General features: G+C 42.0%; 1 protein-coding gene across 1 annotated transcript in view; it reads right to left on the bottom strand.

Annotated features, from left to right (window-relative positions):
* Positions 1 to 21,479, bottom strand: part of LOC145477440 (uncharacterized) — a 35,467-nt gene extending 13,988 nt beyond the window's left edge. Inside the window, exons 1-20 of the mRNA XM_081455529.1 lie at positions 21,296 to 21,479; positions 20,312 to 20,498; positions 19,808 to 19,885; positions 19,171 to 19,425; positions 18,629 to 18,895; positions 16,427 to 17,045; positions 15,212 to 15,508; positions 13,905 to 14,037; positions 13,706 to 13,826; positions 12,702 to 12,806; positions 11,992 to 12,179; positions 11,349 to 11,504; positions 8,586 to 10,848; positions 6,720 to 8,231; positions 5,570 to 5,717; positions 4,703 to 4,836; positions 4,358 to 4,586; positions 3,523 to 3,913; positions 2,114 to 2,404; positions 206 to 1,002 (exon numbers count right to left, since the gene is read on the bottom strand). Coding sequence (XP_081311655.1) covers positions 206 to 1,002; positions 2,114 to 2,404; positions 3,523 to 3,913; positions 4,358 to 4,586; positions 4,703 to 4,836; positions 5,570 to 5,717; positions 6,720 to 8,231; positions 8,586 to 10,848; positions 11,349 to 11,504; positions 11,992 to 12,179; positions 12,702 to 12,806; positions 13,706 to 13,826; positions 13,905 to 14,037; positions 15,212 to 15,508; positions 16,427 to 17,045; positions 18,629 to 18,895; positions 19,171 to 19,425; positions 19,808 to 19,885; positions 20,312 to 20,336 — 8,009 coding nt within the window. The 5' untranslated portion in view covers positions 20,337 to 20,498; positions 21,296 to 21,479. The remainder of the gene's footprint in view (positions 1 to 205; positions 1,003 to 2,113; positions 2,405 to 3,522; positions 3,914 to 4,357; positions 4,587 to 4,702; positions 4,837 to 5,569; positions 5,718 to 6,719; positions 8,232 to 8,585; positions 10,849 to 11,348; positions 11,505 to 11,991; positions 12,180 to 12,701; positions 12,807 to 13,705; positions 13,827 to 13,904; positions 14,038 to 15,211; positions 15,509 to 16,426; positions 17,046 to 18,628; positions 18,896 to 19,170; positions 19,426 to 19,807; positions 19,886 to 20,311; positions 20,499 to 21,295) is intronic.
* Positions 21,480 to 21,893: the final 414 nt, after the last annotated feature.

Consider the following 21,893-nt stretch of genomic DNA (forward strand, 5'->3'; position numbering starts at 1 on the left):
AAATACTGTAATTCCTTCTCTACGGATGTTCAGTGAAGGAAATATTTACTTTGATGTCTTTTGCATACCGCCAGATCTTCACCAACTGGTATGTCTCTCAAAAACAAATAAAAAAGCAAGAACATCTCCAACATAAAGGGATTAATCAAATGTAACACGGATTGATTCAACCATTGCGTCTCGTCAAGACAGTTTTGTTTTTTACCTTTTGTTCGGAGTTTCAACCTGCAGCAAGAAATCCTCGGCACTAAACTTGAATTTGACGCTATCGTTCCGTACTTCCCTGTTCGTCTTCTCTTCTATATTGCCATTCATGTCATATTTGATATCATAATTTCCTGCCGAGCTGTACTGGTTAACTTCGTTTGTAGCGTACAAGGTCTTGTTGCCAGGCTCTTGTGATACGAATAATCTGTTTTTTCTCTTGTCGTAAGTGTAACGAACAATCTTTCCCTGCGGATCTGTCGATCCTATGAGCTGCGAAGCAGCATCATACTTATAATACCAGCTCCCTGAGGTCGTATTTAATTGAATGATACGTCCTTTTCTATCATAGTTGTATTCAAAATAGGAAGAAATGCTTCCATTTGGAAAATAATTTACCATTCGCGACAGTTTGAAATTAGTTCGATCTAAAACGTACTCAGAATATGCTCCATTCCCAAGGACCCGTTTAGATAACATTCCCCGTGAGTTGTACTCTAACTTCAATAGGACATCAACTCTACCGCTGGGGTGTAATCGCACGACTTCCGATAACCGGTAAAACCGGTCATACGTGTATACCAAGCTCAACCCGGCGACATTCAGAGCCACACGACGTTGGAAATCATTGAATTTGTAAGTGAGCCGCTGACCATTTGGATAAGTGACAGCAGAAGGTCTTTTTTCTCTGTCGAAAACAATGTTTATTGCTCCGATTTCGTTTGTCGCTTGAATGATGTTTCCGTTGTCATCACGAAGGAAATACGAAGAGCCAAGACCATCGACATCCTTTTTGACCTAGGAAACAGCATGAAGATAAGTTTATCATCAGTACGAAGAAGTGCTTATCATGAGCGAAGCATAAGTGAGTATAATTTATGTCTAGTGCCCGGGGGGAGACTGCCATAGGAAAAGGCTGGGGATACTCGAGGGAAAATTTGAATTAAACTCCTAACAGAGACCAAACTGGGTGTGGCTTAAGCTTTATTTGACCCCTAAAAAATACCACCTACAATGGAATAGGCTTGATTACCAGTCGCTGTTCAGGAAAGGAGCCTGCGCTAGCAGACCAGACTCAAGAGAGAGGCATAAATAAACCCTAAAAACAGAAATAGGACCGTTCTTTTGTTTTTATTTCTTCGAGCGCCAGTGTTAAAAAGCAAGAGAACGGCACAACGAAGTGGACTTCAAGGGCTTTAATACTACCGAACGACAAGATGGCCGCCGATAACAAAACACGAAGCAGATAGGTGCGCGCGCATACACATAATACAAAACCGCAGGCACTGCCTGCTGGCGGAGTGCATCCTAAAAGATAATTTGACAGCTCTCAGCGATAATACAGTAATCCCATCTGTCCATCTTCCACTAACAATACTTAAAAACAACAAACTTTTCCTGATAAATGTGTACACTGCTACCCAAATGCACACACCGTCGCCTACGAAGCCAAAATTTCTTGTTAATTGTTCCCCGAGAAAAAGTAATAAGGACTGACTAACCGACTTCCACAATTGATCAGTCTTTACTTTCCTTTGGTCCCTTAAGCTCGTTTATTGCTACCTCTTTTGTGATTTCTTTCTTGTAAAACTGTTATTTTCAGGTTGGGTTTAATCCCGGGGGCTTCTACCAGAAAAATCGGGTGGGTGTGTGAGGTCCGCTTCCTGAAATCCTTACCCCAATTATGACAAAAATCTGTGATTTTTCCTACCCTATTTATGACCTGATCAGAAATTTGACACCCTATTTATGACTAAAATGGCCAAATTCGATACCCTATTTATGACCAAAACGGCTATAAAATCATACCCTTTGGGGCTGCACATACCTACATAGCCCATATAAGGGAGTAACCGGGGGAAGGGGGTTAATAAGATCTCTCTTACTAATAACCATAACGCAAACTTACAATCCTGTCTTTTTCATCATACTCGAACTTGACTTCCTTGCCAGCTCTACCAGTAAACTTTACCAGCCTGCCGAAGCCATCATAATCAGTGAGTTCGGCCTCGCCATCAGGGTATTTGAACTTGACCATTTTGTCTTTGTCATCGTAAATGTTCTGATAAACAAGGCCATCAGGATCGGTGGTGTTTAGAATGTCAAAATTCTCCCGTAGTAGGAAATCTGTTTTATGATCGTTTGCGTCCACCACAGACATGGTATTCGTCTTTTCATTGAACAGTCTTTTCATTACAACCTGAAAAGTTGAATATGACAAATAACAGCTTGACAAAAGGGCTCTGAGAACGTCTATAGCAACAAAATAGTAGTACAGAAAGTTTCTTTTATGAAAGGAACATGCACAAATAGCATTTATATATTACTGAATTGTATGATCAAAATTTCGTTTCTTCGTTTTTTTTTTCTTAATTTTAAACTTAATTTTCATCACCGCTTTATCCATGGAATTCCTGTAATTCTTTTTATCTAACTTATGTTATAATTGTAAGTCTGTATATATTTATTGTTTTGTTTTGGTAATAGCAGGTCCACATCAGCTATTCCAGATACCTTAAGTTTTAACCAGCGGTATCAAATAACGTGTATGTACAAACTTCTTAGGAGTGTAAAATTGACAAATTAACCCTAACTCAAGCATCTTAAGGCATGGCTTGCTCCTTGGTCCCCCAACGAAGTTTAAACCATTTTCCTATAGAAAAAACGTTATTTTTTTCCCCAGGAAGACCAAAAGTACATATCAAAGGGAATTTAGCATCCTTAAATTGCTTGAAATCATTTTTTGGTGGTCTCGTGTCTAATGACGTCATAATCTTGACAATAATAAAACCTCAAATTGGGTGAGAATGAATAACTAAAGGGAAATATAATATATCAGTTATTCTTTGCCTTTTTTCAAGAAAACTATCCGTGGTCAAATTTGTTATTTACTTGACAAGATTTTAAGGGACAAAATAAGTCACGTGACTTGTTTTACTATTTATCTCTTAAACGATACATCACTGTCGACCCTTCCTGCCAGAACCATGCAAGGGACAACAAGAAAATTACCATAATGATTACAATTTATACTCTGTTATACGACATCTCGCCACCCCATTTTCAATTTTCTTTTAATTCAATCAAGCATCGATAACGGGTCACGTGACCTAACTAATCAATACTTAAAACCAGAATTGAGTTTAGGTGGTTAGCTTTTATATTGCTGTCAAGTTTGAAGGTGTTTTGGTAAATCGCTCAATAGTTACGGCTGTTTTCAGATCTTATACAAATTAGCCTTAACAGGCTTGAGAAGGCGTGAAATAAGCTTGTCTAACATTATGTAATAAAATCACAGTCAATCTGAAATCTCAATACCTGTTCTCCTTGCTTTGTGATTCGCACAACCTGGTCATCATTTTTAACACTGTCAAATAGTACACCGCTAAAACCTCCGCCTGCTATGTCCATCATTCTGGCGTCTTCATTAAACACCAGCACGGCCGAGTCGCCTTGTGGGAGTCTGGACATAGTAACCTTACCATTCCAGTCGTAAGAGAAATACATTCCTTGAACAAACTTGTTTTCCCGGTTATAACCTGTTATATTACTCAGGAGTCCATACTGGTTCCAGGAATACTTGACGGTAGTCGAAGTAGGGTAAGTAATACTTGTCAGGTCACCGTTAAAGTTGTAGGTATACCGTGTAGTTTGTTTGCCTAAGGTCACGGACAGCAATGCTGCTGTGTTCCAATCATAAGTGTAGAAACTGCAGAATAGAACAGAGATCAATAAAACCGTTAATTCTCCCCCCAGGAAGAGAATTGTTAAGAAACAGGCTTTGTGCAGACAGTAGCCTGTCAACAGGCCCCGGCTGGAAGGGCCGAAAGGGACTGGCTGAGAGTGAAGTGGCCAAGGGAAAATGGGGTGAGGGTAAGGGCGCCCTCTCGTCCTCTCTCTCCTCTCCTATCTGTCTTATTTCTTCCGGCTTTCTCTTCGCCCCATCCTCTCCTAGAAAACCTGTTCACAAGCTATGCAAACTGATGTCCAATTTCCCGGAATTTTGTACGGTATGAGGACCTCGTAAGATAGGAGGATACTGTCTCTACAGACCCGAAACCTAAAAAAGACATGACTGTAGAAAGTGACTTTGGAAATATTAGAATAAGAACAATTACAAGAACATTTCAAGCGAGGAAAAAAACAAACTCACCATCTTTGTTCGTTACCGGATCCATCATCTAATCGAGCCTCGCGAAGGAGTCCTTTGTCGTTGTATTTCACAGTTATTTTTCCTCCTGACGAATGCTTGAAAGTCGAAGATCTGTTCTGCACATACGCAATGGTGATCGTCTCGTTACCTCTTTGGATCTTTTTTAGATGTTTCATGACGGAATCAAATATAAACACAGTAGAGACGCTAGAGTCGGCGAAATGGAGTTCTGGAAACCAATTGGAAGGAACGGCATTTTAGTGTGACATTTGTGAATTCAAAGAGCCTTTTGTCATAATTTGAGTTTTAAAAACGAACAACAGTCAATGAACAAGCGTGTCGCACCTGTGTCATTAACAGTGACTTTCTTTCCATCCAGTGACATATACAGCCCAGTTGCACCAGCCTCAAATACTAGCTCCTCGCGTAAACGAACAATTTTAATTCTTTCTGGTGTAATCAGCGTTACTTTAGCTTCCCTGGTTTTAGTGAGTGGATAAAAGAAATCACAATCAGGATAAAGATGACCATGAACAGTATTAAGAAACGAATATGCTCCTGATTATTGTTATTCGTCGTGAAAAAATAAAATAAAATAACATTTAAATCTCCAAGTTGGTTCTTGGTATTATATATTATGTATTGAGCATGAATCTACCTTCTCAAATTCGCTCAGTACCATGTTGGAATATGTATTCCACATCTTTATAGATTCTGAAACCGAAGTCTTATGTTTCAAGAGATAAGTTGAGCTGCTGGAGCTTAAGACTTCATTGCGAAATCACCTTTGGAAATATAATCAAAAGCCTCCTGTAGAGCAACTCGTGAGTAGATTTCCTTCGTCAGTTTTCTGAGATACTCTAACAGCCGGCGGCAAATTGTTGCAGCCTTTTCACCACGCATGCGCTTATTTCGAGTTGAATAGTAATTTCACAATATATTGATGTGAAAATTAGAAAACACAGATTGTGAAATGGGCGTGTAAAAAACGTTAAATTGATTAAACGTTTAAATTTATTAGGGTTAAATTTACTCCTATACAAGATAGGTGAATTGCTGCCCTTGGGGCGAAGTAATTTTTACATCAGTGTAAGTTTTGTTGACTTCCTTTCAGTAAGCTTTGTCAAAACTGACTGTTCTTTAAAAAAGAAAATCGGTGTTGATTGATTCGATTTGTTTCGATGACTTAAAGTTATTTTGCAGTTTTCTTACCACCATGATGCCATCCAGCCAATTCCAAAAACGCCCTTGTCCCTTCGTTTGGAAAGAAGAGCGCTGTACGTTCTTTGTAAGACCAAAGGCAATGTACCATCTAATGTGGATTGGTCGTTTAAGTCATCTTGCGCTAATAGTGGGTCACCTTAAACGTAAAACATCAGTTTAGAGTAAAATACATACATCCATTGCAAATAACAGGGCAAGCACCTCAAAAGAGAAGCCAAATATACAGTACCGGCCAAATGCAAACTGACAGTCTGGACTCGATCCTCGATCCACGATCCTCGATCCTCGATACACGATCCACGATCCTCGATCCTCGATCCTCGATCCTCAATGCGCGATCCTCCGTCGCTTCTCGATCCTCGATGCTTTCAAGAATCTAGGCTCTAGTTTCGACTGTTTCGAGCTGCGCGTTTCGCGTTTTGAGTTTCGAGTTTCGAGACATTCGAGCAATTTTTTTTTCGAGGAAACGGTTAGTTTCTCGCATACAGAACAATAGCAACGAACAATAAATAAGTAGATAAGTTCTTTGTTTCTTTGTCTTCTTGATTCGCGACTCGAACGACTCCACTCAGTCGAAGCTCGACACTCGAAGTTTTCGAGTTACGAGAATCTAGGATCGTGTCGAGTCGGTCTAGTTCCGAGTAACTGTCAACTTACATTTCACTGGTACTATACTAAAATGTTTTGATATAGCGTCCCCTCGTTAAAAGCGTTAAGCGTGCAAAAATGGAATATAAAATACATGAGTGGTTCTGAACGTAAACTTGACGTTAATGAGCGAAAGTGCTGCTTTGGGGAGCAGGAATGGCGTAGTGGTGAGAGCGCTCGCCTTCCACCAATGTGGCCCGGGTTTGATTCCGGCCCGGTGCCACATGTGGGTTGAGTTTGTTGTTGGTTATCGCCTTGCTCCCTGGGTTTTCCCCGGGTTCTACGGTTTTCCTCCCTACACAAAAACCAGCACTCCAAATTCCAATTCGACTGGGATAGACGGGTCGTGCAATTCATCTCCCTGAAAAATAAATTAAGAAAACTTCACAAACTTACAGTTAGTTTGAAAAGGTTATTTTGTTTCATTTCAAATACTATCGCTTTTGAAAACTCGTTTCCTTTGAAGCATATAAAATAACGGGAAACCTACCGCTCAGCTTGCCATTGGCCATATCAAGCTGGAACTGAACAAGATCGGTCAGCAAGTTGACTCTTCTTCCTGACATGCTCAGCAAGGTGCTGACCGCTGACATCCTGCGCTGGAACGATGACGCCGACTTACCAACAGACACCAGGAAGTTGTTCCATATTGGAGACCACAGCTCATCGCTCAGAAACTCCGGCTTCAAGTCTTTGCTGCTGTCTATATAAGCGTGCGGTTCATCGCCTCCAAACAACATCTGAACTCTGTATGTCGCTTGCGCTTCTTCGCTTCCACCTGACTCGGTATCAAATACTATTTCCCCGTAAGCCTTTGGAGGTAAAATACCACCTGGGCCTTGAAGCGGTTGAGCTAAAAACATAACAGCGGAAGACAATTGAGCCGCTTGTCTATCCTTTTGAACAGGGCGGAACTTTGTCTGTCCTCCACTGACCCTAAGTGATAACAAGGGACATAAAATATCAGTGTCGCCGACATTTTCATACGACAATGTTATCACCCCGGGCGAATCCACTAGCAACACTTCTGGAAAGTCAACGTGCGTTTCTAACCGTCCACGTTCACCGCGCGTTACCACCAAAGAACGTTCCAATAACGCCTCTTCTTTTGATTCTGCGTTGACAAGTTTCACGTGGAAAGTTGCACCAATGGTCAGATTTGTCGTAGCGAAAGTAGCGTACACTTCAGTAGAACTCAGTCGATAGACTTGTTCTGCTCTGATGAAATCTTCTTCAGCGGAAGCGTTCACAAGAAAAGCTTCTAGCTTTTGCCCAAACAAAGTTCCTTCAAAGCGCAGGGTGGCGTTTCCCAGTGGAGCTACTTGACTAGGAAACACACGACTGATTTCAAACTTTGCAATGCGCACACACAGCTGAGACGCTTTGTTAGTCTGGGCGGACGAAGGAGTATCGTATTTTCTCATCAGAACATAGTATTCCCCTGCAATCGTTTCAGGTATTACTACCTCTTGGTCAGCTGTAAAAGCAAACTTTGATCCGCCGTCATATTGGTAAGCGGTTGCCGGTTTGGAGTGCCTCACGAACAATTCATGGAATGCATCAGTAATGTTGCTATTTATGGTAACAATGAGCGTCTTTTCATCCGGGACGTTGTCAACAATGTATGACGAGTCTTCGCCCGGCTTTAAGGTAACGTTCGTACAGCCATCTAACGGAAGTCTTGGAAATGAAACGTTTAAGTTTTTCGGTCCGACAGCAATGTTGTTTTGGTGATTTTGGTCTAGAATGTTGCTTCGGGTTTTCACAAGACTGCGATACTCTCCTAAGCTTGTCAGCGGTAGTTCGCTTGTTATAGAGTAAGCAGTGTCTTTGTTAGCGCCTCCGTTGTAAGGATTCAGGATGACGTAAGAACACATCGGTTTCCCAATTCTCACGTCTTCTATCTGCCATAACTCGCCTTGTGACAAGTAAACGGTATCGCATTTATAACCCTCGGCCGGTTGGCTTCCATTGTTTCTGATCTTCCAGCTCACGGTGACATCTGAAAAAAAACTGTGTAAGGTAATGTCGAGGTTAGCCTCGCACGTAAGACGTTTCAGGTGGCTCGTCACGCACTCGGGAAAGATTGCGTGACGAGCCGGCCCAAAGAGCATCTGCGTGGAAGACTATAACGAGGAATATACCGACACGACAGTGTTTTTTATTATTGTTGTTTCTTCGAGTTCACTCTAAAAGATACTTTGACGGCTACAAATAGTGGCTTTCGAACTGAACACTCTATGTGAGATCAAAATCCTTGATTGACACTCCTAAGCGAGACGAGGAGCATCGCCGACCTTTTCACATAGGAGTCTCTCCCGGGACATTGTTAGCCTTAAATTACTCAAAAGCTTACCTTCACCATAATAGAACTGACCACTGGACGAGGAAACAGATAAAACAGCTAAGTCGCTACTGAATGTCTTGTTGATTTTTATTAGCAGGGAAGCCTCGTTGTTCTGTTCGTCACTTTCCCAGATAGTATTTTTACTGTCCACCAACAATAGCAGGTAATACTCCGAATCAAGAGTGTCAAACGGAATGAAAACCTCGGCGCTCAACGACAACGTTTTGTTGACGGAAAGATAAGTTGCTCTAACAGTGGCAAGTCGCAGGTCAAATGGATCAATCAGCAGGTCTTGACTGAGGTACAAGACATTGTACCACGCGCCCTGTGCAGAGAATTCTCCTGCGTTTGTTACGTTGAAAGTCACATTTAATGGCTGGCCACCACGGGTTTCCACCTTTGTGCTTCCCAGCGATCCTTGCAGATCTGGTAAGAGACCTTCGGTAATAATAATGCCGGTTGGTGCTGTCGGCGTCACTGTGGGTTGTGTGACGTTGGGTTGTGTGACATTAGGTTGCGTGACATTCGGTTGTGTGACATTAGGCTGTGTGACATTGTTACCCTCATCTATGTCTGGTGGTGTATAGGGACTGTGGATATCTGCAAAGCCGTAGATGAAAGCTGAATAATCAAACCAACGTGGAATGGAGACATTTGATCTTACTTCGTAAAACGATTGAGCTCCTAATGTGCCAATGTGAGGAAACTCTTTTAACTTTGTCCCTTGCTCCATGACCTCTGTTCTGTTTGCGCCCTTCCTTCTATAAACATAAAGCGCATCAGTCCACGAGGTTTTCTTCGTTGTTACAAACCCCACGTTCTGCACACGAAACGCGATAGGGAAAGGAGTTCCTGAAGTGATCTGAGACGGAAAACTTGAAATAATAGTCAAGATCAACCTAGCCGCAAGGGGAGGTGGAACAGAAAGAATTTGCCTTGCCACGCGGACGTTATTTAAAACGCCTGGAACTTCAGACAAGTTCTTATTTGCGTTTGTAACCGCATGCACGTAAAACTTTCCTCTGATGCTGTTATCAATCTGTAACGCCACGGATAGTCCATACTCTTGTTGCTCATCTAATTTAGCAGTCACGCGTTCAGATGCTAAAACGCGCGCATCTTTGCCATCGATGACGCCTCTTGACCGCGAGATAATCACTCTATCCAGCCAAGAGGCACTCTTACGCATCCAGCTGCCAGTGTTTGCTACAGACCAATACACTGTCAGAAAACGACGTTCTTCTTCAAAAACAAAAGACGTATCGACGACAGCTAAGTCTGGCAAGGGTGCAGGCAGAATTTTTACGCGCATCCATGCTAAGTTGTTTGTCTTTGCGTCCATTTCAACCAGAGAGCCGCCTTCGTTGACTTTTAAAACGAGGAAGTTTGTTCCAGTAATGTTTAACGGTAACTTGACAAGTGAAACGTGGTTGTACCTCCTTCCCGGACCTAGTGATTGTCTATCGAAAAAAACTTTAGTCAACTTGGTCGAGTTGTTTTCAATAGTTGGGGAACTTGATAGATGAACCGTGTCGTGCCAGGATTTGAGTAGAGTGCTTCCTGTCCCGTGATTTTCAACTGTCCAGTTCAACAACACTTGGGAATCGCTAATCAAGGGCTCTTTTGTAGACTCCAGAGTGAAGTTTATCACGACCAAATCCGGTTGAACTAGTGGGAGAGTCACATTTCCAGAAGCTCTGGTGTTGCTCTTTACGTTTTGCTCAGAGACTGTTCCATACACGTTTGTTATAACGTGAACGAACCGCTCCCCAAACACATCCCTGCTGACTCTGATCGGTCCAGTATCCATATTATACTCTTTCCCTGAAGCCAGGTTGACCCTGTGAGGGAAATCTCCCAACCACAGTGCATCCCTTTGTATAAAATTAACCTGCGATGAGAGATAAACTGTGTCATACCAAGGCGCTTCTATTGTATCTCCTGCTCCAACGTTCTCTACCGAAAAAGAGACCCTAACGTACGCCTGCACAGTGTCAGCGGTGGCAGAAACGTTGACATGCGTCACGGTGAGATCGGGCAGCCGTTGCGTGACATTTACCTGCACTGTTTTCTCGTTGTTATCATTAAAGATAAACTCAAACACGTCGTTGTAATAGTCTGTGTAAACAGTGATGTTGTATTGCCCAGTGGGCCAGCTAGCAGGTATCACGTGATACACGGTCCTTGTATACGTCGACGACGGAGGAAACAATCCGGAAAAACCGGGTCTGCCGAGAACTTCCGTGTTCATCGATTGAATGTGAGTAATGGTCTGGACAAAAAAAAAGATTTTAAAAAGTGAGACGTTAGTCGATAAATCTGATTAGTATAAATCTACTAGTGTTCTATCACGAATGCCGTCCTCTGATTGGCTAAACTACTCACTATCTATTCTGTTTTAGTATAAATCTACTAGCGTTCTATCACGAACGCCGTCCTCTGATTGGCCACGCTACTCACTATCTATTCTGTTATAGATAGTGAGTAGCCTAGAAGTGTGCGGTTGTTAACAAAATGGCATTTGCTAATTTGAGTTTTCGAAGTGTCTATGAAGAGGATTGAGACCAATTTTTGAACGACTAGTAGATTTATACTAAAACAATTAGATTTTGCTACGCGTGATAATTAACTCGGGTGAGCCCTCGTCAACTATCACGCGATAGAAATCTCGGACTCAAAGTCTAATTGTTAAATACTACTTGAAGGGTTTTTTGTTATAAGTAATTTTGACCAGTTTTTCGAGTCAAAGATTCCATCATATTCCTTACTCACCACGCGGTCTCTCCACCAATAATGAAACGGTTCTCCGAGTCCTGCGTTTGAGACAATAAACTGAACTTTCATTGTGTCTCCCGTGTAGTAACTCTTCCCAGTTGTGATTGAACTCACCACAAGATCCGGGGGAGGGCTTAACGAAATTTTCAACTCCTGTGAACAAAAAAAAAAAGAAAAACAGAAGATTCCTTGCCTTGCGTTTTCGAGTTCAGCTCTGATTTTAAAAAGGTGAGTCAGCACATAGTTGGTACAATAATCCTTTCTAATGAAGTGGCCGTTTACGTCAGGTTCAGCGAAGTAAGTAAATAAGTAAGTAAGTAAACAAGCAAACAAGCAAGTAAGCAAGCAAGCAAGTAGGCAGCCAGGCAGCCAGACAGTCAGGCAGTCAGGCAGGCAGGCAGGCAGGCAGGCAGGCAGGCTGGGTTATCATATGTAAAGTGCGATTAACATTCGGTACGTAGCTGTTCGAGACAACTCGACTCCACTCCAAAAGACGACTCCACTCCAAAAGACCTCCTGCTAGTTTTTCACTTTGAGGGAGCATTTGTGTTAACACTAACTACATCCTCAGTTTATATTTAAAGGAACAGACAGCGGACTGCGCTAGACGGGGGAAAACTTCAAACGTTAATCAAATTACCTGGGCTTTGAGATTGTCGTCCTCGTCATTATGCTCGTAGACATCATTATAAATATCTGTCATTACCAAGATGGAGAAATTACCGAAGATTGCGTTAGGTAACGTGACGGGTTGCATTCGGGTGTAGCTTGCACCAACTGCCAGCAGGCCACGATGGTAAAACGTAGCGAGACGCCAGTCAGACCAGTCTAACCAGATGAAAACAAAATTTGTTAGTTTGTTCTAGATTTCGATCTCAAGTCTGGAAACGGGTCTTTTTCTAGAGTTGCAGATCAACGACATCAATAAAATGACAAAATAGCGATATTCGTAAACGGTTTTATCTGTAGTCATTGTAATTGTTGGTCTTACAGAGAGCTCTAGTAAGTTTGTTTCCAATAAAACTCCGGCTTACGCTTTCGTCTTTCCAACGCTTGTCAATCAAGTGGTATTGGGAACGGTGAATAATCCCGAGATTTGGAAATGTTTTTATTTCAATCGACAGTGTAGAAATGTAACAGGTGAGATCGTCAGCTTATGGTTGACGAGTTTAGTGATTATTTAGAAAAACGGTATACGAAATGTTTTATTAACTTGAATGTAGATCTGAAGACATGATTGATCATTGCACTGGGATGGTCAATCATGTCTTCATATCGTTCTCCGCAGTTCAAATATATAATGTTTCATATATTCACTTGTAATGTAGATATCGTCAGTTAGATACCAACCTCGCTTGTCATCCTTGGACAGGTACACTCTGTCGTACCACGAACCATGCGCAGTCACACCCATCCCATAGTTCTTTACGGTCCAGGCTATGTTGATCGATTTGCCTTTGGGAAAGCAAAATACGAGATAAATTTACACAGGAGCCCATTACACGGAGCCTCCATCTCCTATACTAACCCTGCGAGTCAACCCTTTTCGTATCTGTCTATTTTTAGAAACAGCTCTTGTGGGAGTTTTCACACGAACCCTTTTCAATACCCAATGATACTCGAGTTAAGACCATTCTTTGTTACAACAAAGACTGAGATCCCACTTTTGCCCTCTATTTTGCATTTTCTATCTGCAGAAACAAGACATTTCGTGGGAAACCAAGATCAAGAGACCCTTGAGCTGTGGCCTCATGGTTAGCGCACTCGATTCCAGAGCGGTCTGGGTTCGAGTCCTGGCCGGGTGTTCTTGGGTAAGTGCCTCTCTCCACCCAGATGTGAAAATGGGTACCGGCGAATTTAATGCTGGGGATAACCCTGCGATAGACTAGCATTCTATCCAGGGGGGGCGTGGAAATACTCTTAGTCGCTTCCTAATAAAGAAACCGGATATAAGCTGCGGCTGTATGGGCCACTGACGCAGACTTTCCTTCACCTGGACCCCGTTATATTATCTCGAAAAATAGGTGTGGTAAAGGAATTTCTTGAGTTTTGTCACACTCCCATCTCTTATTATCCGTCGGTTTCTTTTTATTGGGGGGGGGGGGAGGGAAGGTAGCGTTTTGTTGTGAGAGGTATTTCACTGGGATTGAAATACAGCGTGAACTGAACTTATATGGACGTGGGGTATTTTTCAAGTCACGTTTGCTTTTCTTTATACATAATGTATGCGTATTTAATTGGTAGGTGTTAAAGAAAGCACCTTTTTTCAGCCCCCCATAACTTATCCCAGGACGCTCCAGATTTGCAACAACTGATCAGCGGGAGGGCTACTGGCATTAAATTTAATTCCTCACCTGAGAAAGACGGACTCGGAAACACAATCTTCTCCACTTTGAGGTTAGGAGGCGGGGTGAGAGACACTTGAACCGGACTGTCAGCTAACAGCATATCATTAGAACGGTCGATATCACTTATCTGCAAAACAACGAAAACATTGACGCATTCCTCTTTGATAGTTTCACGAAAATGAAGAGGATTTTAATAAACACTTACCCTGTTGTACCTGTCAATGTCTACGAAAACATAAAACACGCCGAACTCGTTTACTCGAAGTTGAACTCTTCCCTTAGCAGTATAGCCATCATTTTGAAAGAGAATCTCTCTGTGTGGCACAGATGTTGCGAACCTGACAAAAATAAACAGGTGTAGTTACCGATAGGAAAACACACATCATGTTCTTTTTTCCACCAAAATCATATGCAAGGCCCAGCCCACACTACGCCGGAGAAACTTGAAAACGCAACAATCACCAGTCATTTTAAATTTGTGTCTGAGGATAACTCGGTTAGGGGAATATCACGATTATCGTGAAGCATTAACCACGTTATATTTGTTGAACAAGATACAAAATAATAATAGTTCAAATTGGAAGCGCAAGCGGTTTTTCATCCTCTACGACCTAAATGTATAAAAAGAACTCAGAAGAAATAGTGTTCATTGATATTTTCTGTTTTAGAGATCAGTAATAGGCCTAGTTCACACTAGCGACACAACGACATAAACACAACGATATAACAAGGACGTTATATCGTTATGTCTGCAGTGTGAACATCCTCACATAATGGCATAATAACAACATAACAGCATGAACGTAACGACATAAGGAAAAGGTCTGATGTTTTCCTTATGTCTCTATGTCGATGTTCACATTACCGACAAAAGCGATTATGTCGTTTATGCCATTATGTCGTTATATCGTTCGTGGCATTATGTCGCTAGTGTGAGCCAGGCCTAACTGGGTTAGACTATAACAAAATCAGACTGCTCACTCTTGGCATTGATGCTTATGGTCTCGTCAATTATCCACCAATAGAAGCCTTAAGTTTTCAGGCCTGCCCTTTAAAAATAGAGGCAGTGTGGCCGAGTGGTTAGGGCGCCGGACTTGAAATCCGGAGTTCGCGGGTTCAAGTCACGTTCTGACCACTAAGCTGGATTTTTTTCTCAGTTTAAAAGGAGTGTCTGAGAACTAGCTAGTTTAGCTAAGCGCATCGACCACTGTAGACTGCAAAACAGTCGTATTTTTTGCGAATGCGGGTGACGGTCAATATTCGAACGAAAGGTCTGAAGCGAATGTAAAAACGGCGAGGGAGAATGGGGAGAGACGCTTAAACTACTACGGGCGTGTGAGGCTCGCGCGCTTTACACGCGAGGATCGCGCTTACGGCGCTTCGCGCGTTCCGAAAACGTCCAGAAACGACTGTTTTGCAGTCCACGACCACTACGAACATTCAACATTTAACGTATTTTAACAATAAACATTGCTACAATTAAAAACGATAAGTTCAGTTTTCCAAACAAACCTTGCGGAGCGGAAATCTGTGCTTTTTCCTATATACACTGAGTCGTACCACGTGACCAATGCATTTCCCACCTTGCCAATATTCCTAACGGTCCACGACACTTCGAACGCTAGACCAGAGAAAGCATTTGGTGGTACCAGAACCTTCTCCACTTTAAAATCCGGGAAGGCCCGGGTTTGGAATCCCCAGATGGGACTGGGTATTAATGCTCCTGAGCTGAGCACGTATTCAATTCTCCACAGTATCCGGGTATCCGCTGCGTAGCCGGAGTAAGGAGAGTATCTTCGATAATAAGTCCTGAAAATAATAATTTATAAATAATTCCAAAAGAAAATTCAAAAAATGTTGATCAATTGCGTTTTACAAGGATACGATAGACATAAAAAGTGAAAATGATAATGTATGTAAAATTCACAAAGGTCACAGACGAGAGTCCCACTGAGAAACAATAGAAACTAAACCATAAAGATTGTAAGGTAATTATAAAGGCACGCCTAAAAAGCTCTATCTTAAAATTTCCTTTAAAAACTGACAATGACTTAGGTGGCTGATTTAACTGGGTAGGCGGTTCTTCAGTGTGGGGGCGAGCACTGTCTCCAAGTGCCGAAAGCATTTTCCCGAGTCGAACGTTAAACATAATTGTGTAAACCGACCGAAGTGTACATCTAAAGGCTGATTATAAACGCCTTGCATGATTACAAATATTTTGTCATGTTTATAAGCCAAAGAGAACTGGGCAAGACTGCAATTATCAAATATCTATCAATAATCTTAGTTTAAGCATAGACGGAGGGGAACCGCAGTCGAATTTCCTTTTGTTTTTGGCGCCCATTGTCAACATTTAATTCAAAAGTGTCAAAGCTAAAATCAGAGCTTTCTAGCTTATTGGTGGGAAAGAAAACTTGTAAAAGACTGAGAACATAAACATGATAAACTACCAGTAGGTGCATGTCCGTGGCTGAAACTGACGAGTATGCTTAAAGGGCCCTAGTCAGCCGCACCTTTGTTTTTGCTTACATGCGAGAGTTTGACTATTATAGTTTATTCGTAACATGTCGAAACGAAGGAAATCGCGGCGAAACTACTAAAGATAATTAAACATAAGTTTCAGAAACACAATTTACAGTAAAGCAATAAGCACGCAACATCAATAATCTCGATGGCATCGAAAATGACGGAGGCTGACTAGGGCCTATACTAATAAATCAAACATACCAGGCAGTCGGTGATGATGGCTTTGTTGAACCGTACCGCCAAAGATAGACATTGTATCGAACAGAGCCTGGATACTGCGGCCACCGAAGAGAATCTCTCAGCGCTACATTAACTTGTCCATTCTTGGGATAGTCCGGCAATTGAAGCGCTAAAATTCGGATTTTCTGGTGAACGGATACTTTTCTCCCACAGTCGTCAGCAATTGTCCATGTTCTCGTGAAACTAGTAGCGCAGAGGATAGTGGGCACGGAATCGACGTGCGTTATCGTAATTGGTCGATCGCACGGGTGAGTGACGTTGATTACATCGCGCATGTCTTGCTGTTGTTCCTCAAAGCTTCCACACGCAATGGTTGCATTCGCATGATAACTCACGGTCGGGGGACTGGGGTTATTTAGATTGATGACCTGGATCCTAGACGCGCAGTTGCCCGCTTGGTCTTTCGCGATCCACTTTCGCTGAAAGCTGCAACTGACTCCTGGGATATCTTGGTGGGTTAATGTTATATTTACTCCTTCGTTGTCGCTGACTGAAGGTGTTCCTAGAGCTGATGGACTTAGATCTGATGTGCAGTCCACACTCTGTGTCGCCATGTTGGAGATGGTTGGAGGCTGTAAATCTATTTATGAATGTGATAGAAAAATTATTTCAACGGGTCTCAGCAAATTTAGGTTAAAGTATGCACTCAGATCGCTACTTTTAAAGCAGGACAGGACCAAATGAAATACAACAACTGAGTTTGTCTCCACTGTGAACTGCAAGATCCCGAAAAGTGCTGGTTTGAGAGTTATTCACTCTGTTACTTCAGCAAGGTAGATGATTCGAAGTAATTCACAAAATTCACGCAAATTATCGCAATATATCGCTGTGTGGGAGTAAAGCAGGGATGTGGGATGTCAGGATTCTTGTTCTTACTGGCCCCGGATTGGATCATGAGGAAGGCAACAGCAGACAAGAGAAGAGGGATCACAACAGTGTTGGAGGACCTTGACTTGGTAGATGACATCGCCCTGCTGTCATCCAAGTTTAATGACTTGCACGAGAAGACTGGGAGACTGACAGAAGAAGCAGCCAGAGCAGGCCTTAAACTCAATGCGAGAAAGTGCAAGACACTAAGGACTGAGTATGCTAACAATAGGGAGAGCATCGTGGTGAATGGTTGGGAAGTAGAAGACGTAGAGGAGTTTCCATACCTAGGAGCTATTGTAGATAAGGAGGGTGGGGGCAGTAAAGATATTATGAACCGACTGCAGAAGGCTCGCAGTGCATTCCAGAGACTAGGGAAGGTGTGGGCAACCAGAGGAATAGGAAGGAGAACCAAGGTACGCCCATTCAAGAATTTAGTTTGACCGGTCCTGCTATATGGCTGTTAAACGTGTAAGATCACAAAGGCTGCCGAACGAAAACTGAATAGTTTCCAATGCCAATACCTGAGACGGATAATGAAGATCAGATGGCAGCAAATAATGACAAACAAGAGAGTGGTTGAGATAGCAGGGATCAATGGAATAAGCTACGAGATACGACGAAGAAGGTGGAACTGGTTAGGACACGTACTCAGAAAGAGAGGGTGAGAACGACTGTTTTACAGCATTGGGCTGGGCACCAGAAGGACGAAAGGCGAGAGGGAGACAAAAGACCACTTGGAGAAGGAATGTTGAGAGGAAGAGAAACAAGGCGGGGTGGAAGAGTTGGAATGTAGCCAAGGCGGCAGCACGGAACAGAGAGTGTTGGTCAGAGAACGTGTCGGCCTTATGCGCCTACTGGCTCGCAGAGACTTGATGATAAATGCTGTGTGTCCTCTAAAGGGGGAGTTAGTTCGTGAAAACTAAATTAGCATGGGTAATCAAATGGTGACGAGTGAAATTAGGAAATAATTTCTCGCCAAACTTTGCCATGTTATTTCGCGCCAAAATTAAGGCGTAACAAATGATGTAAAGTGACGTTTGTTGTTTATTAATTAATGATTATTTATGTTATTTTAAGAGTGGGCTCCCTGTGAAGTAGCTTTTTTTTAGCTAAGGGGAGTTGGCACGATAAATAGAAAATTGCATTACATTACATCTCATAGGGAAGGAATTTTAGTACTAATGAACTGAAATTAATCAGAAAACTACTCTCAGTTATGTCTTGAGAAAATTCGATTTCGTCGTTGTTACGAAAAATGTAATAACGTTTGGTAAACCAAGAGTCTTTGCTTACCAACTTTCCACGTATACGTCACAGGGTTGCCTTGGTTACCCACATCATCCGTGCCTCGTACTCCGAACACGTAGGCCTTTCCGTTTTGCAGATTACTCTTCGTGTAACGTTTGGTGTTGCATTGTGAATAAACAGGAATATTGCCTTGTAGTTCTACCGTACATTCAAGCGAGCAGGTGTCTTGACAGTAAAAGCGAAACGTGAACGACCCTTGATTGCTTAGCGAAGCAGGTTTGGACGTGATGATAACTTGGGGTGGTGTGCGGTCTGAAAAAAATAAAACAGATTAAACACAAGAACATAAGTACTCGTTTTATATGGCTAGGCAGTCTTAAGGCAAATGCGAGCGTTCTGATTGGTTCTTTCTTTCTTGATTCAATAATCAATCCGAGCGCTAAGTCGAATTTATATGTAACTCAACTTACGAGCAAAATAACATGATCAGCTTTTCTAGTCCTTGTAAACTTAACTAACCGAAAGCTCCTAGCAATTACACGGATTGTATGATTGAAGTCACTAGTACATTACTTATAATGACGTACCGACAAACCACGAGTGCCTGACCGGAGGCGCTGTGTTTCCCGCCAAATCTGTAACCTGAACATAAATGCTGTAGTAGCCTTCAGTCAGATTGGTTCCAGTCCACGACATATTGCACGGTTGACCAGTGATCTGGGAAGGAGTTTGTAATGTGCACTGAGCCGTGACGTTCTCGTTTGCTGTCCACGTGATTTCAACGTCACCGCCGGAGCGTGATGGGGCATTCACAAAGCTTAACACGGGCGGGGTGACATCCTCTGAAAAATAGCAAAATATTTGCTGATTTAATACCTAATAATAGCGTTAACCGTGAACAATAACCGTTAACGAGAGTGTTGGCACAGTTAAAATAATTCTTGCTTTCCATCCCTTTAATGTAATGCTATAATGTTTCTGGCGAGCGCAGGAATTATCCAAGAGTCAAGAGTCAATAGTAAAAAAAGTTAACAGTTTGCAAATTTTTTCGCATGGGAGAAGAAGTTAAGATAGAGCGGATTAAGAGACTATTCTGATGAGCCTCTCGTCTTATACTCCTCGCTTCGTGGGTCTAATCGGCTAATCCAATGACGCGGATGATACAAACTAAAAGGTTATATTTGCTGGCAGTTAAGGGTGACATGTTGCAAAGGAGATCCTTACTTATTTTAATGCTCCATGTGTTTGGGTCTCTGATTGATGGTGACTCTGCTCCACAGTGACTAACACCTTTAGCAACACCTACGAGAATAGGACGAATTGGTACGCAGGTGTAAATGGCACCATTTTGTAGTATTCTACGATGGTTTGTTAGCTAAAAAATGGCAAAATGTAAAAATAAGTACGAACAGAATTTAAAAGAAATCACAAATGAAGGCGAGAGATTTTAAAGCTCCCCTTGTATTTTACAAGCTAACAGTAGAGTTATTTAGTTTTGTTCACTCTTAATTTGTAGTTCATTGTTCGTACCCGTTTCTTGTTCTGTATCGTTCGCGCCAGCCTACACTTGCATAGCAATTTCACAAGTTGGTGGCCGGTACAATAATTTAAAAGCCATTGGAAGATTAGTCTTTGTGGTGTTCAATACCCTGGTTATGTAATAAAGGGGCGTTGACAACCGGAGTAATATTGCTTCGCCTGTAGGTTTCATAAAAGTTTCCTATTTACCTGGGTCCATTGTTACATAGTACATCTCTTTCTCGATGAATCCCACTGAAGTCGTGAACTCAATCGTCCTCCCCAGACTCCCAACCGGATACAACACAGCGGCTGTGATGGCAACATCCACGCTGAACAGAACCTTGCCATCCGAACGATGAATCCGGATGTAACTGCTTCGTGTAGGGCGCACGAACTGTAAATAGTGTGAGATAGGAAAAATCTGCTCTAACTCTGCTCTAAGTTTGGACCCAAATTATGGAACAGTCTCCCGGACTTAATTAGATCCTCGGCAAACTATAACGCTTTCAAAAATGACTAGGTGACGTGGACTTCAGCTGCCATATGTAAACTTATTTTAACATTATTTTGCTTTTTCTTATCTCGCTTATGCATAGTTTTTATCTGTACAATTTATATACATTTTTATATTCTTATACATTCTTAGATATTTCATGGTAGTTATATATTCTTAGATAGTTCAGTTTAATATTTATAACTAATTGCACATACATTTTTACTTTGTTATTTTGTTTTCTTGGCGCACCTGTAAACTAGCTGGTGCGTCCTGTAGACTCTGTTTATCAAGTCCATGGGACGCACCGTTACCATAGCTAAGGGTGTTGTCCAAGTAAAATAAACTGTCTTTGTCTGTTAGAAGTGTCCAACTGTCAGATGACCACCGGCGTTTTGGGTTTGGCCCTTTTTTCCTTGTGTTTTAGAGGGCAAAGCACCGTCGAAACCAGCTGACTTTTGTGGTAACACTGACTATTTGACATCTTTAAGAGCTTTTTCCAGCCTTTGTGTTTTCTCATCACGGGTAATGGCTGTAAACCCAGCCTAGTCAGGTGTGCAAGAGGAGTAAGGGGGAAAATCGAAATAATTTAAAACAACAACAACAACAACAACAACAACAATCGCCATGCATACGACAGTGCTAAGTAAATGATCCCTGAGCAATCCCGTTAATCTGCATTATTTTAATTTATTTACCTGCTTGTCAAAAGTTATGATCCATTGTCGAGTGTCCGGTAGAACCTCTCCTGTTGGTGACAAGCTCACGATTTGTGGCGGAGCAACTGCCAAGGGAAAAAGTAGGCCGTCAATGCGTGCAAACACTGCTTGTGTCTCAAAATGAAATTGGTTGAAGTCTTTCAAGCAAAATCATTGAATAATAAGCGCAGAGCTGCATCAGTAAAAGTTAAAAACATGAGCATGATGTAATAAAATGGATACCAAGTTAAGGCGGGGGTAAACATGAAATTTGGTCAGAAAATGCGATTTTTTTTTTCTTTGAGCCATCTAAACCTTTATCATTGAGGATCATTTTGCAGGTGTTTCAAGCTCTAGTTTGTAACCGTTTTGCCTCTGTGAGCTTTTTATTGACGCGCAGTAAAAATAAACAAAGTCGTTGCCATGGAAACGCATCTGTGTGTTTAGTGGTTTTGGGCTGTTTTTATGCTTTTGTGTCGCCCCTGCGTTCCAAAACACACAAGGCTTGGTTGAGAGGAACTCTGTGCCTGTCTACATGAAATAGAACTCAGATTTTGCATTATGGGATAGGATTTGGCCCGCGCAAAGTTTTGTCGAT

Source organism: Orbicella franksi, unplaced genomic scaffold (genome assembly GCF_964199315.1).
Source record: "Orbicella franksi unplaced genomic scaffold, jaOrbFran1.1 SCAFFOLD_63, whole genome shotgun sequence".
Lineage (NCBI taxonomy): Eukaryota > Metazoa > Cnidaria > Anthozoa > Scleractinia > Merulinidae > Orbicella > Orbicella franksi.